The 15,669-nt window shown below is 38.0% G+C and overlaps 1 protein-coding gene across 1 annotated transcript in view; it reads left to right on the top strand.

Moving 5' to 3' along the window:
- Positions 1–15,669, top strand: part of DNAH8 (dynein axonemal heavy chain 8) — a 338,863-nt gene that overhangs the window by 271,798 nt on the left and 51,396 nt on the right. Inside the window, exons 82-84 of the mRNA XM_064360442.1 lie at positions 2,313–2,386; positions 4,655–4,807; positions 5,370–5,525. Of these exons, the coding sequence (XP_064216512.1) occupies positions 2,313–2,386; positions 4,655–4,807; positions 5,370–5,525 (383 nt within the window). The remainder of the gene's footprint in view (positions 1–2,312; positions 2,387–4,654; positions 4,808–5,369; positions 5,526–15,669) is intronic.

Below are 15,669 nucleotides of genomic sequence, written 5' to 3'. Positions count from 1 at the left end.
AGCTTTTGTCTCCAAAAGCTGATTTTCCATTTTCAGACCTTTCTGAATTTTGAAATGAAGTTAAGGGATTGTGGATTATGCATGTTAAAGGATTAGAATAAAGATCTCTAGGGAAGGATACTGCTGATTTTCATTTCCTTCTTTATACTCTCCTGTATTTTTTCAAACCTTTTAATGTGAACATACATTATTTAATTAGAAATAAAAAGTCCAAAAAAGGAAGAAATGTAGAAGGACACAAGCCTAATTTTGGAAAGGAATATAAAACCAGTCAAAATTTTACTAAAGTCTTTCAAATACAAACAATTAAAACCAAACCCAAACCACCAAAGTTTAATCACACTGTATCACCTGCAACACTTCCTCCAATGCTCCCTGCAGACGTGCTTCTCTGGAGTGTCCCTCTTATGATGTCTTGGCAGTTCTTGCTCCCCACCTCTAAAAACTCAGCCTATTCTGCCTTGTCTCATTGGCCCCTTTCCTTACTTGAGTTGGGAAGATTTCTCACTTTTTCAATGCCGATCAATCTTTTTTTCCCCCCAGGCCATTCAGAAAAGATATCAAATATTCATTACCTTATATTAAATGAAGAAAGATTACAAATTAATAACAACTTTCTACCTTAAGAAACTTAGAAAAGAAGAGCAAACTAAACTCAAAGTAGTCAAAAGAAAGGAAATAATAAATATTTGAGTGAAAAAAGCCAGATAATAGAAAAATAAAGAATCAAGAAGCCAAAAGTATCTTTTTTTGAAAAATCAACAAAATTGACAAATATTTAGCTAAACTAACCAAGAATGAAGAAGAGAAAGTGAAGATTACTAAAATCAGCAATGAAAGAGGGATGTAATATTAACCTCACCAAAATTAAAACAATCCTAAGGGAATACTGTGAACAATTATGCCAACAAATTAGATAACCTTGATGAAATGGAAAAATTATTAGAAAGAGATAACTATTGAAACTGGCTCAAGAAGAAGTAGAAAATCTGAATAGAGCCATAAGAAGTATGGATTTTTGATTCATTAATCAAAAAATTTCCACAAAAGGAATCTCAGTCCCAGATGGCTTCATTGGTGAATTCTAGCAAATTTTTAAAGAATAGCACTAGTTTTTCTCAAGCTTTTCTAGAAAAATAAAAGAGGAAGGAACACATTTTAAGTCATTCTGAAACCAATATTACCATGATACCAAATGCAGACAAAGACATCACACACACAAAAAAACTACAGACCATTATTCCTTAGGAACAAAGAAGCAAAATCCTCAACAAAATACCATCAAATCAAATGCAGTACCATATAAAAACATTACACACTATGACAAAGTGAATAATCCCAGGAGTATAAGATTTGTTAAACATGTGGATATCAATCAATGTAATATACCGTATTAGTAGAATAACACACCAAAACCACATGATCATATCATTAGATGCTGTCTTAGTATGTTTGAGCTGCTATAACAAAATACCATAGACTGGGTAGCTTATAAGCCACAGAAATTTATTTCTCAACGTTCTGGAGGTTGAGAGTCCAAGATCAAGACCCTGGCAGATTCAGTATCTGATAAGGGCCTGTTTCCTATTTCATAGATGCCTTCTCGTTGTGTCTTTACACGGTGGAAGGAACAAGAGGCCTCTCTTGGGCATCTTTTATAAGGTCACTAATCCCACTCTTAATACTGATTCCTAGTACCATCACCTTGGGATTTAGGTTTCAACATAAGAAGTTTAGGGGAGCATAAACATTTACCCCATTGCAGATGAAAAAAAAAAAAGCATTGAAAACATTGATAAATATGCTTAGAAAACTAGGAAAAGAGGAAATTTTCTCAACCTGATAAAAGGCACCTACAAAAAAAACTCATAGTTAACATCACACTTAATGGTAAAAGACTGAATGCCTTCTCCCAACGATCAGGAGAAAGACGAATATGTCTACTCTCACCACTTGTATTCAGCATTGTATTGGAGGTTGTAGATAGGGCAATCAGACCAGACAACAAAATAAAATCATCAGTATTGGAAAGGAAGAAGTAAATAGCCTCTATGATTGTGACATGAATTTGTACATAAAAAAGTATGTTTACCAAAAAACATTCCTGACTGCCCCCTACCCTCACCTTTCCAGGTTTCTGCTTCATGCATTTCTCTGATCCACAAAACCAAAGGCCAGGCCTGTTTGAACAGCAAATATTTTTTTCTTAGAAACAATAGAAGGAGTCTATAATCATTCAGAAATTAATTTTTCATTCTAATGCTGCTATAAGATTTATGTTTGATCATAGTGAACTTTCTCCTATGTTACAGAATGTAGAACTATCTCCATGGGGCAAGGACAAGAAGTACATGCCCGAAAGCTGATTCAGATGTCAATGCAGCAGGTGTGTGACAAGAAACAACTGCTCCTGCCACAACATTATTGCGAGAAACCCCACAGTAATGGATGCTACCACATTCTTCCATGATGCTCAATCCTGATTTTCCATTTTTGCTTATCATACCTGTGAATTTTAAAGCTCAATCTAGTTTCCTCCTGATATTCCCGTGGAAAGCTTATTCCATTTTCTGTAGTATATGCTCCGTTTTATCTTCACTGATTTTTTGTTTGTTTTATAATTTGGGAGACGCACCTTCTGGTCTCTAAGAACGCAGCTCTAGCGGTCTTGGAATTTCATGATCAATAGTAATAGGTAGTACTTAAGAAGTGACAGATTGAGACAGTTAAATCTCCATTTTCAGTTAAAGGCAGACTTTCATTTTTCATTAATGGATAGTTTCAGGCAAATAAGAAATATTTAAGGATGTTATGTTTAAATATTGATAATGGTTTTCACTGAAAATTGCAAGCTGAATGGAGTGTTGAGAAATATTTCCCATCACACCTAATAAATACACAGGTTGTTAATTTTCTAGAAATGCTCTGTAGATAGCCATTTCAGCTGTAATAAGAAATTATACCATTTATAAAGATAAAATAAGATCTTGGTTTACTTTTAAGCTTTTGATCTCAGAATGTCTGTGCAAACTTTGGTGCAGCCTTTCCCCGGGAATTAATGACCAGAGAGGGTTAATGGGCTAAAACTCTGCTTGGGTCATCAAATTTTTCAGCTAGTCATTAATTCCCAAATGCCCTAAGCCTTAATCTTTATCACTTAATTACATTCAATAATTTATTTAATTTATACTTGTATATCTCAAAGCAATTATACATAATTATTTTTACTTGGATCAACTCTTTTACTCTATTGAGTGATTTGACAGTTTAATTTTGGTCCTTAAATTTCTGTAGTTTCTGTGACTGTAAAACTTTTTAATTTAAACACTGTGTTCACATTAACCGTCTTTGGAATACTAGCCTTTATAACTTCCATGCTCTGTTTGTCAAAATGGGGTAAGTATTCATAATACGACATAATCAGAAAAGAAAACCAAACATGAGCAGTTGCAGTCATGCTGCTGCCTTGAGGGACACCACGTTTAGGATAAAGCCAGCATTGTGGAACGCACAGTGGGAAACCAGAAAGCAAGTGGGTCCATAATGACACAGACGAATCTGGAATGCCATCTTCCTCTGAAACCCTGGTTGTATAGACAGCACATCTCCTTTGCTAGTTAAGCCGGTGTGAGTTGTATTTTCTCTTACATTTGATACACAAGTATATACACTTTGCTACATATTTATCATGCTATTTTGTAGTTTATGTCGTTCAATATAGCTGATTCTTTTTTTTTTTTAGACAGAGTCTCACTCTGTCGCTAGGCTGGAGTGCAGTGGCGTGATCTTGGCTCACTGCAACCTCCTCTTCCCAGGTTCAAGCAATTCTCTTGCCTCAGCCTCCTGAGTGGCTGGGACTGCAGGCACATGCTACCACGCCCAGCTAATTTTTGTATTTTTAGTAGAGACGGGGTTTCACCAAGCTGGCCAGGATGGTCTTGATCTGTTGATCTCGTGAGCCGCCCTCCTCGGCTGGGATCACGTGCTGGGATTACAGGCGTGAGCCACCGCGCCCGGCCAGGTGATTCTCATATAAGGGTATTAAAGTGTCTGGGGAAGAACCTATGTTCTCCCAGGGCAGTGATGGTTTTGTGACATACTGTTTAAGGTAGTTTTATCAAGTAAGAAAGTGCTTAATAAGCTTTGTGGTTTCAGGAATGTGTGAGAAGAGTGATGGTAAAGAATAAAGCTTAGCATTATGGTGGTAAATGTCACCAAATGTATTGTCTCCAACTTTCATGAGATTATGTGTATCTTTCTTTGTAACTATGAATGACTATGAACCAGTCTTCTTGGTTTTGGGAGTGAGTCAGTTCTAACTTACCTTAGGCAGGTCAACTTAAGTTACTGATTCCAAAATACCCGTTCCCACCATTAGATGGTGCACACACTGTACTTACACACAAGTCTGCCTTCAAGTTTTAATTTCTGTTCCTTTATGAATCAGGGGTGGCAGAATACAATCATTTTGAACCCACTTGATTCTAAGTAATTAGCTTGTACCAACAGCAGAAGTGATTGTATTAACATATAATTTAAAAAAATGTGTTCAAGATTATTCACATGGCTTTTAGAAAGATTTGTGCATTTTGTTTTATTAAAATCATAGCAAAAAAGTTATAAGAAATAAATATGAACTCGTTTTTGGATACAGGGTGGTTGGGTATTACTGCAAAATTGCCACCTTGGCCTGGAATTCATGGAGGAGTTACTGGAGACGCTAATTACCACTGAAGTCAGTGATGATTCTTTCCGAGTATGGATAACTACAGAGCCCCACGATAGATTTCCAATTACACTGCTTCAGGTTTGTTACTAAATGTCTTTTCATTGAGAGTTATAGAAATAAAGATGGCATAATTGACACTGTTGGAAGATGGGAACACAACAGGGCTTTTTGGTCCTGTAGAATCTGGACTGCAAAATCTTATACTATAACTGTCAAACTCTTGACGTCAAAGTTAGACTATAATAATTATTTCCACAGAAGAGCTCTAAGACTCAGTACCAATTTATTGAGTTTCAGCCCTGATCGATGTACTTAGTTTATACAGTGCTAAACTTTGCCTGCACTTCATGTACCATAAGCATATTGTTTTCTGATGTACAGATTGAGCATCCTAAATCTGATCACAAAACCTGAAATGCTCCAAAATCTGAAACATTCTCAGTGCCAACATAATGCTCAAAGGAAATGCCCATATAATAATTTAATGCTAATATTCCAAAATCTGAGAAAAATCTGAAATCCAAAACACTTCTAGTCTCAAGCATGTCAGATAAAAGATACTCAGCCTAATATTGCAATTTCTATTTTATTCTTTATAGTAATTTGTAGAAACAAAACAACCATTTTCTTTCCATGACAGACCTCTCTCAAATTCACTAATGAGCCACCCCAAGGTGTACGTGCAGGTTTGAAAAGGACATTTGCTGGAATTAATCAAGACCTTCTGGACATCAGCAATTTACCCATGTGGAAGCCGATGCTTTACACGGTAGCATTTTTACACTCCACTGTGCAGGTAACTAAGAAAAGAAGTTTTCACAGTCAGGGGATGGCTGGTGATGTGCTGTGGCCTCATTGGAGAGGCCTTCCAGGAAGCTGCTATCCATTGCCACTCTCTCTCCTTACTGTATTTTCCCTCATAGCACTTTCCCCACCTGGCATCATGTATATTTGTTTATTTATTTTGTGTGTGCCCCCTGCCCCAACCCCCAAACCTGACTATTGGAATGTGAAATTCTCCAGGATGAAGACTGTCTTTTTTTGTAACTGCTGACTCTCCCACTGTCACAACAGCACACAGGGGATGGTCAGAGCCCAATAAATATTTGTAGAATGAGCAAATGGATTATAAAGATAGGAGCTTGGTTTTGAAAGTGTCTGTGCTGGCCAAGAATTTTATGTGCACCATCTCCTGTAACACTAACAACCACATTTCAAGATAGGATTATCACCATCTCAAAGATGTTAAGTACTCTCTAAATGTGGTTGACTAGGATTGGCTGAACTAGGGGTGGCTGGCTCTGACTTACGTATGTTGTGACTCTGTATTACCTGATAGTAAAAGTGGTGGTGATGTTGGAGGAGGAGAATTAACAGCAGCTCCTTGTCTTTCTTAAGTCATTTGCTGTTTGCTTTTACAGTCTTAGTACTGATGTGGTAATTTAATAATTTTATGGTTACCAAGCAACTTGTCTGTTACGATTTTTAAAATTATTGTTAGTGTTTTGTTCTGCATCTGAATTTTACATTTTGTTCTGTAATTCAAAAACTATATACTTTCAATGCACTTGATTTATTCCTTTATTTCACAGAGAATTGAAGAGATTCCTTTAACCCCTTCCTGAATTTCTTTCTTTCATGAGGCTGGGATGAAGGACAAAATAAATCAGTTGGCATATCCCAGGAGTCATGCTTCTAGCTGTGCACAGTGATGTGCAGGACTTCACATTACCTCTCCCTGCCCTATCCAAAGATGGAGGGGAACTTATTGCTCACCCAAGAAAATACTGTGTGCATTTACCCCTGATTCATGATCCCTACCACTTTACTAGGTTCCTGGCTACCCAACAGAATGGGCTGTGGTGTTCCTCTCCTAACCCTGAGAGAGTTAAAATCCAATTAAATGCTTTGCTGGTGGTTATCTTTACTAAGTTCCATTGTGGCCTTTGGATTGTCAATTACAGCTTTCAAGTCACTGGAGCCTATTTCATACATTCTTATCTGGGAACTGTTCGCTTTGCTAGACTTTATCACACTGTAATGCAAATATTGCTTTAACTCTGTTATTTCATTCCCAATTCATAAATAATGTATTTTATGATTCTCTTCGCAGTAGTGATGATTCAACTCTTCCACTATGCTTATCATGGAGAGCTGGTTGAGGGTATTTTCCATAGGGTTAATGTAGTGCCCTGTGTTTTTAGTGGCCATTATCCAAGTGCTAAGGGGAAGAAGAGCAACAGGACCATGGTCCAGTCATGGGGCTAAAGTGCCCTTGCACTTAACACCACATGTGTTTGGGTTAAAATGGAGAGAAAATATTTTCACTGCTAGGGCGGTAAAGTTGCTAGTGGAGTGTCCAAGAATAAAAGGCTGAATATTTCTCAAAATCAAATAATAGAAGGCTAGAAATAACACTTCACTGAGAGTCAGGAGGCCTGGACTTTCGTGCTTGCTATGAAATCAGTTAGCTGAAGTCAGTTGATCAAGTGATGTCTCTCTCAGGTCCTCTGTTTCCCCATCTGCGCAGTTAGAGGCAGAAGTAGGTAAGCTTTCAAGGTTTTCTCAGTTTCTACAATTCTGTCATCCAGTTCTGTGATAATACATTGAGTATAGGTAATTCTTTTTCATCAATTTCAGAAGTGTTTACTGTGATATTTCCAAAATCTCCCAGGAATTTTAGAACTGTGTTTCAGAAATTTCACAGAAATGTTTGCTGTGATTTTGTCTAAATATGTTTTCTTTTCCTTGGTTAGAATAGGGCCAGCTTGATAGACAAATCCAAAATTCTTTAGAGACTTGCTGTCTTGGGCCAGAAGCATTAACATCACTTGGTACCTTGTTGGAGGTGGATCTCAGATCCCACCTCAGACTCTCCTGAATCAGTCTGCATTGTACCAAGACACCTATGTGATTTGTCTGCACCTGAACATCTGAGACTCAACTGCTATAGAAAGGAATGTTGTGGATTAGGTAGTTTGTGACTTAACGTTTCTTTCTCTTTCTAGTGATGAGTATAAGAGCCAAACATCTGATTTATTAATTAATTAATTGAGTCCTCCAAATTAAAGCAGGTATCCCTTGCTTTAGACAAACATGTTATATGTACTTTTGTTCTTGCAGAGATTGAAAAAAGAAGTAGGCACAGAATCTGAAGCTCCAGAGGCGTTCACGCTGGAGTTCATCCCACATGACAATGCAGAACCCAGTAGTAAAACAGCCAACTCCCTGCCTGCTCTCCAGTAAAAAATGTAATTTCTCCCATTGAATCCTGGTTTGGGTGGCATTATGCCATCAGCTTACCCCAATTCATAGGCATGATATGTGGATTCTACTTCCGTTGTAGGGAGCAAAATGAGCACCTCTCCTTTCCTGGGAGAAGGGGAAGTAGATTTGGCTGGTCAAGGATAACTTGGGCCAGAAGAGTTGTAGAGGAGGGCGTGGTTTGCTTTATTCTTGAGGTGGGAGCAGGCTATCCCAGGAGGAGGGTGCCCTGGGTGCTACCATGGGAACATGCATAGATGTACAAGGCAACTCTGCACTAAGCTCTGCTCCCCCTACACTCGTCCTCTCCTCCAGCAACTTACTATCCACATAGGGCACTAGCAGCTACCCTGAGAGGGGAAGTTTCTGCTGAAGCCCCCACCCCTGCTGCAGTCCAGTGATGTCTCTGCCTTTGCCAGTGGCCCTTCTGCTCTCCCCATGGGAGCCTTTTACTCCAAGGACCCTGGTGTGTGCCTGGGCTCAGTTTGGCTGCCACTCCCTGAGAACGGTTCAGCCTCCTTTTGAAGATTACCTAGGAGGGAAGCTTCTGTCTGGCCTCAGTAGTCTGTCTCTACACTTTCCTGGGCACTTCAGTATAGCATTGTTCTGGATTTCAGAGCAAGCCCACATTCACCCTTTGGGATTTTATTATTATTTTTAAGCACATTCTCCTCCAAAATCTTGGTCTTTTGAAGCTCAATCATTAAATTTTTAGCCACCTCCTAACAGCTCCTGCAGATCAGAATAATGTTCTATGGGTTATTTTTTTCCTATTGATTGTCAATGTGGCATTCTTTGAGGTTTGCATTGGACCAAGTAAATGTCTTAAGCAATGGTCTTCTCAGCCAATGCCTGGGCCCCAGGACATGACACTTCAGTCAGAATCCCTGGAAGGCCAAAAGGAAGGAGATCAGGCTTTTTAAAAACTTCCAAGTGATCCTAATACGCAGCAAGAATTGAAAATGATGGCCAAACGACCACAACCCTTAAGGGAAGAGTCTTAAATCATTTTTACATCCATTCCATAGTCTGGAGGTTTTTCTCCCCATCACCTTGTTTTGTCCATATTGAACTGTATATATCTTTCTGACTTTTCAAAGAGCATATATATAACTCTGTGAGGTAAGGCATTCTTTTGTTTTTCATTTTCCTTTTATAACTAAATTTATTGATTAGGCTCTCTAAGGGCTTGTAGTGGCAGTTGCAAACTTGGTAATTTTATCATGGCCCTTAAAAATTATTTAGATATTAAATAAAAGGGGCCCTATCAACAGGGCCCAAGGAATCTCACTATTAACAGTTCTTCATTCAGAAAAGTGTTTACTTCCCCTACATTTTGTTTTGTTTCTCAAGTTTCAGCCTTGATAAACATTCCTTTCAAATTTATCAGTGTATGTAAAGTTCTTGCTTTGGGGAGACATGATTGTAAAATTCCCCATATGATAATATGATACAGGTTTATCTTTTACACTCTGCCCCATAGTGTTTCCCAGAGATTCTGGCTGTTTCTGTTAACTATTTTTACCTAGAAAAGTTTCCCTTATGTTGTCTAGTGAGGCTTGTATTTTTCATTGTATAACAAGCTCCAGTTATTGGTGTTAGTTAACTCCAGTTGTCTTGTTTTGAAGATGTGAAATGATTCTGCAGGTCTTTGAGAACTGCTGAGGTAGACCCTACCATAAAATTGGAAATGGCTCTGACATCATTAAAATGATGACTCCATTGAGCAACTTTTCATCAGTGTTCTAGGGACTTTTTCATGTTTCCAAGTTTTCCATATTTCTCTGGTAGTTCAGAGTTTTGTATATTTTGCGAAATAAAAATAAGAAACTGTTATTAGTCAAATTAAGTGAGGAATGGACTGGTTTTGCCAAAATCATCACTCACCAGCTTAATGATGTATAGTAACTCCCTTCTGTCGAATGATGTTTTAACATTCAAATCTGTCTGCACTCCATGCCTTGAAGCCTGTGAATACATAGTTGCTGCTACTCACCGGAGCTAGTCCTCTACTGCAGCAGAACCTTCTGTCTGCAGCCTTTGCCATGAGTCATAGGCTTTGTGTTCCTAGTTTTGCTCGTGGCCTTTGCCAAGCCTGGAAGTCTCTTCTCTCTGTTTGCAAAGATCAGCTTCAGTTTCATTCTTCCCAGAAGCCTCTGATTGAACGTCTCCTTCAGGCTTATCATCTATTGAATTTTTACAGTTAATTATATTCACTATCACATTGTTCTTTTCTTGTCTCTGAGTCTTATTTTTGCAACAGATTAAAACTTCTTGAAAATGCATCCTTTTTAATATTTTTTATTGTATTGCATAGGACACATCCCATGGTTTCAAAAATGTTAATTAAGTTGAAGAAGTTCAATATTCCAAATAAGTCTAGCAAAGCCCCTTGCTTTGGTCTTCCAAATGAGTCATTAGGTTCTAGTTATTTGAGTCTCTCCTGATAGTATTCCAAGGTGATTAAAAATATATATCAAGAAGATGAAATGACTTTATTTGTGAAAGAAAAGGCACCCACTAAGATTTTGGGCTTTTCTTTTCTCAAGATGAGCTAATCAGTTTATAACCTTAGTGAATCAACTTAAAAAGTAAATGCTTTAGGTGAAAATTGGTAGTAAGAAATATAAACATGAAGCAAATCTTAGGATTAGGGCAATTTTCAAAACACATTTTAAGGAACAACTAAATTGCAATTGCTCAGTGCATATAAATAGGAGTTTTTCTCCACTGTCAATATTAGACAGATCAATGAGACAGAAAATTAACAAGGATATCCAGGACTTGAACTCAGATCTGGACCAAGCAGACCTAATAGACATCTACACTCCATCCCAAATCCACAGAATACACATTCCTCTCAGCACCACATTGCACCTACTCTAAAATTGACCACCTAATTGGAAGTAAATCACTCCTCAGCAAATGCAAAAGAACGGAAATCATAACAAACAGTCGCTCAGACTAGAGGGCAATCAAATTAGAACTCAGAATTAAGAAACTAACTCAGAACTGCACAGCTTCATGGAAACTAAACAACTGGCTCCTGAATGTCTACTGGATATACAATGAAATGAAGGCAGAAATAAAGATGTTCTTTGAAACCAATGAGAAAGAAGACACAACATACCAGAATCTCTGGGACACATTTAAAGCAGTGTCTAGAGGGAAATTTATAGCAAAAAATGCTCACATGAGAAGCGAGGAAAGATCTAAAATGGACACCCTATCATCAAAATTGAAAGAGCTAGAGGAGCAAGATCAAAAAATCTCAAAAGCTAGCAGAAGACAAGAAATAACTAAGATCAGAGCAGAAATGAAGGAGAAAGAGACACAAAAAAAACCTTCAAAAAATCAATAAATCCACACGCTGGTTTTTTGAAAAGATCAACAAAATAGGCAGACCACTAGCCAGATTAATAAAAAAGAAAAGGGAGAAGAATCAAATAGTTGCAAAAAAGAACAATAAAGAGGATATCACCACTGATTCCACAGAAATACAAACTACAATCGGAGATTACTACAAACAACTCTATGCACATAAACCAGTAAACCTGGAAGAAAAGGATAAATTCCTGGAAACTTGCACACTCCCAAGCCTAAACCAGGAAGAAGTTGAAACCTTGAATAGACCGATAACAAGGGCTGAAGTTGAGGTAGCAATTAATAGCCTACCAACCAAAAAAAGTCCAGGTCCAGATGGTTTCACAGCTGAATTCTACCAGACATACAAAGAGGAGCTGGTACTATTCCTTCTGAAACCATTCCAAACAATCCAAAACGAGGGAATCCTTCCCAAATCATTTTATGAGACCAACATCATCCTGATACCAAAACCTGGAAGAAACTCAACAAGAAAAGAAAACTTCAGGCCAATATCCATGATGAACATAGATGCAGAAATCTTCAATAAAATACTGGCAAACCAATTGCAACAGCACATCAAAAAGCTTATCCACCATGATCAAGTAGGCTTCATTCCAGGGATGCAAGGCTGGTTCAACATACACAAGTCTATAAATGTAATCCACCACACAAAGAGAATCAAAGGCAAAAACCACATGATTATCTCAATAGATGCAGAGAAGGCCTTCGACAAAATTCAACAGCCTTTATGATAAAAACTCTCAATAAACTAGATATTGAAAGAACATATCTCAAAACAATAAAAGCTACTTATGACAAACCTACAGCCAATATCATACTGAATGGGCAAAAACTGAAAGCATTCCCTTTGAAATCTGGCACTAGACAAGGATGCCCTCTCTCACCACTCCTATTCAATATAGTATTGGAAGTTCTAGCCAGAGCAATCAGGCAAGAAAAAAAAATTAAAGAGTATTCAATTAGGAAAGCAGGAAGTCAAATTGTCTCTATTTGCAGATGACATGATTGTATATTTAGAAGACCCCATTGTCTCAGCCCAAAATCTCCTGAAACTGATAAGCAACTTCAGCAAAGTCTCAGGATATGAAATCAATGTGCAGAAATCACAAGCATTCCTATATACCAATAACAGACGTAAGGACAGCCAAATCAAGAACGAACTGCCATTCACAATTGCTACAAAGAGAATGAAATACCTAGGAATACAACTAACAAGGAAAGTAAAGGACCTCTTCAAGGAGAACTACAAACCACTGCTCAATGAAATAAGAGAGGACACAAACAGATGGAGAAACATTCCATGTTCATGGTTAGGAAGAACCAATATCGTGAAAATGGCCATACTGCCCAAAGTAATTTACAGATTCAACACTATCCTCATCAAGCTACCAATGACCTTCTTCACAGAACTGGAAAAAAACACCTCAAACTTCATATGGAATCAAAAGAGACCCCGCATAGCCAAGTCAATTCTAAGCAAAAAGTACAAAGCTGGAGGCATCACACTACTGGACTTCAAACTATACTACAAGGCTACAGTAATCAAAACAGCATGGTACTGAGACCAAAACAGAGATATAGACCAATGGAACGGAACAGAGGCCCTGGAGGGGTACTACACATCTACCACATCTGCAACCATCTGATCTTTGACAAACCTGACAAAAACAAGCCATGGTGAAAGGATTCCCTGTTTAATAAATGGTATTGGGGAAAACTGGTTAGCAATGTGCAGAAAGCAGAAACTGGACCCCTTCCTGACACCTTACACTAAAATTAACTCCAGATGGATTAAAGACTTAAACATAAGACCTAACACCATAAAAACCCTAGAAGAAAACCTAGGCAAAACCATTCAGGACATAGGCATAGGCAAGGACTCCATGACTAAACACCAAAAGCACTGGCAACAAAAGCCAAAATAGACAAATGGGACCTAATTAAACTCCACAGCTTCTGTACAGCAAAAGAAACAATCATTAGCGTGAACCGGCAACCAACAGAATGGAAAAAAATTTTTGCAATCTACCTATCTGACAAAGGGCTAATATCCAGAATCTACAAAGAACTAAAACAGATTTACAAGAAAAAACAAACAAACCCATTCAAAAGTGGGTGAAGGATATGAACAGACACTTTTCAAAAGAAGACATATATATATATATAATAAAAAATAAATAAATAATAATAATAAAACATAAAAAGGTAAAAAAAGACATATATGAGGCCAAGAAACATATGAAAAAATGCTCATCATCACTGATTATTAGAGAAATATAAATCAAAACCACATTGAGATACCACCTCACGCCAGTTAGAATGGCAATCATTAAAAAATCTGGAGACAGATGCTGTCTCTAGAGGATGTGGAGAAATAGGAACACTTTTACACTGTTGGTGGGAGTGTAAGTTAGTTCAACCATTGTGGAAGACAGTATGGCGCTTCCTCAAGGACCTAGAAATAGAAATTCCATTTGAGTATATACCCAAAGGATTACAAATTATTCTATTATAAAGACACATGCACACAAATGTTCATTGTGACACTGTTTACAATAGCAAAGACCTGGAACCAACCCAAATGCCCATCGATGGTAGACTGGACAAGGAAAATGTGGTACATTTACACCATGGAATACTATGCAGCCATAAAAAATGGTGAGTTTGTGTCCTTTGTAGGGACATGGATGAATCTGGAAACCATAATTCTCAGCAAACTGACACAAGAACAGAAAGTCAAACACTGCATGTTCTCACTCATAGGTGGGTGATGAACAATGAGAACACATGGACACAGGAAGGGGAGCATCACACACTGGAGTCTGTTGGTAGGGCAAGGGAGGGACAGCGAGTGGATGGCGAGGTTGGGGAAGGATTACATGGGGAGAAATGCCAGATGTAGGTGACAGGGGGATGGAGGCAGCAAACCACATTGCCATGTGTGTACCTATGCAACAGTCCTGCATGATCTGCACATGTACCCCAGAACCTGAAGTACAATAAAAAAATACAAATAAAAATAATAAATAGGAGTGTTTCCATGGAGCCAATTTGATCAGCTTTAGTAATTGGAGTTATTTTTCATTCAGCCATCCATCTACCTGAACATTATAATTAAAAAATTCAGTCAAACACATAGGCAAAACTCATGGTGTAAATTTTGATCCTCTTTTTCAAAAATGGGAAAGCATTCACATTTCACTAATAAGTGATTAGCGTTCTCCTCTTCAAAGTCCTCAAGATGGAAGAAATTCCAGGAACTAAAAGGGTTAGCTGTATGAATTTTCATGTTAATATCCCACAACCCTCTCAACCCACCCTTGCTCCTAGAATAATCTGGAAGACGCTCACCTGAATGTTTCTGAGGTCTACTTCAGAAATTCCAAACCCTGGGTCAGCCTCGGCATTGATCTGTCACAGAGGAAGAGTTCCTTTTGCTGTGGTGATAATCAACCAGTGTTTATAAGGCAAACATGAATCTTTCCCCAAGGTGCAAAAGGGGAGACAAAAATAGAAGACATGTTTTTTCACTGTCAAGGCTCAAAATCTGGTTACAGGACCACATATTTCAATATGAAACATTTAAAAAGAAAACACACACACACTAAAAACCATCGCAACATGAATGCTGGGAGTAGGAAGCAGAAAGAGGTCAAGAGAAGCAGTGTTAGGGAACAAGGCTCCCACCCTGTGCCTGGGACAACACAGTCTCTCCTCCCTTCAAGGCTGTGGCCTCTGCTCCTCCTCACCTCCTCTAAGTACAAGGGGGAAGATGGTTCGTCACAGCTCCTGAGTTTACAAGTTTTCCTAGTATAAGCCCCAGATAGCAATTACAAACCCTAAGTCCAAATTCCTGGGAGAAGGAATCTGGTCATTTCCTTTTGGGCTGGCTGTCGACCTTAGATCAGATTAGCTAACGGATAGGAGTGGGTGTCACATAGTACAAATCTCTAATGCCTGACAACCTAAACTAAAGAAGCTTAGATCTAGAAGTAACAGTAGTATTTTATGTTTTTAGGAACTACTCCTATTATTATTATTATTATTATTATTATTGCCCTTAGTCTGATTTCCCAGGGTCAGAATATCTAGACCCAAATTAATGTGAATAATTTACTAAATACTTTAAAAACATACCCTGAAACTCAGTAATTAAAACCTTTGAATTTTCTGAATTCCTTCTCTGACCTATTCGTGAACTTGTCTAAGCAAAAAATTATTTAGATTTTTTTTAAATGGTGGGATTATTTAGGATCTGAAGCATGGAACAGCTGCAGCAAGAAAGATTC

The sequence above is a fragment of the Aotus nancymaae genome, unplaced genomic scaffold (assembly GCF_030222135.1).
Source record: "Aotus nancymaae isolate 86718 unplaced genomic scaffold, 86718_ANA_hifiasm-v0.15.2.pri h1tg000040l, whole genome shotgun sequence".
Lineage (NCBI taxonomy): Eukaryota > Metazoa > Chordata > Mammalia > Primates > Aotidae > Aotus > Aotus nancymaae.
Note: the sequence above shows the minus strand (reverse complement) of the source record. Positions and strands in the feature narration are given on the sequence as shown.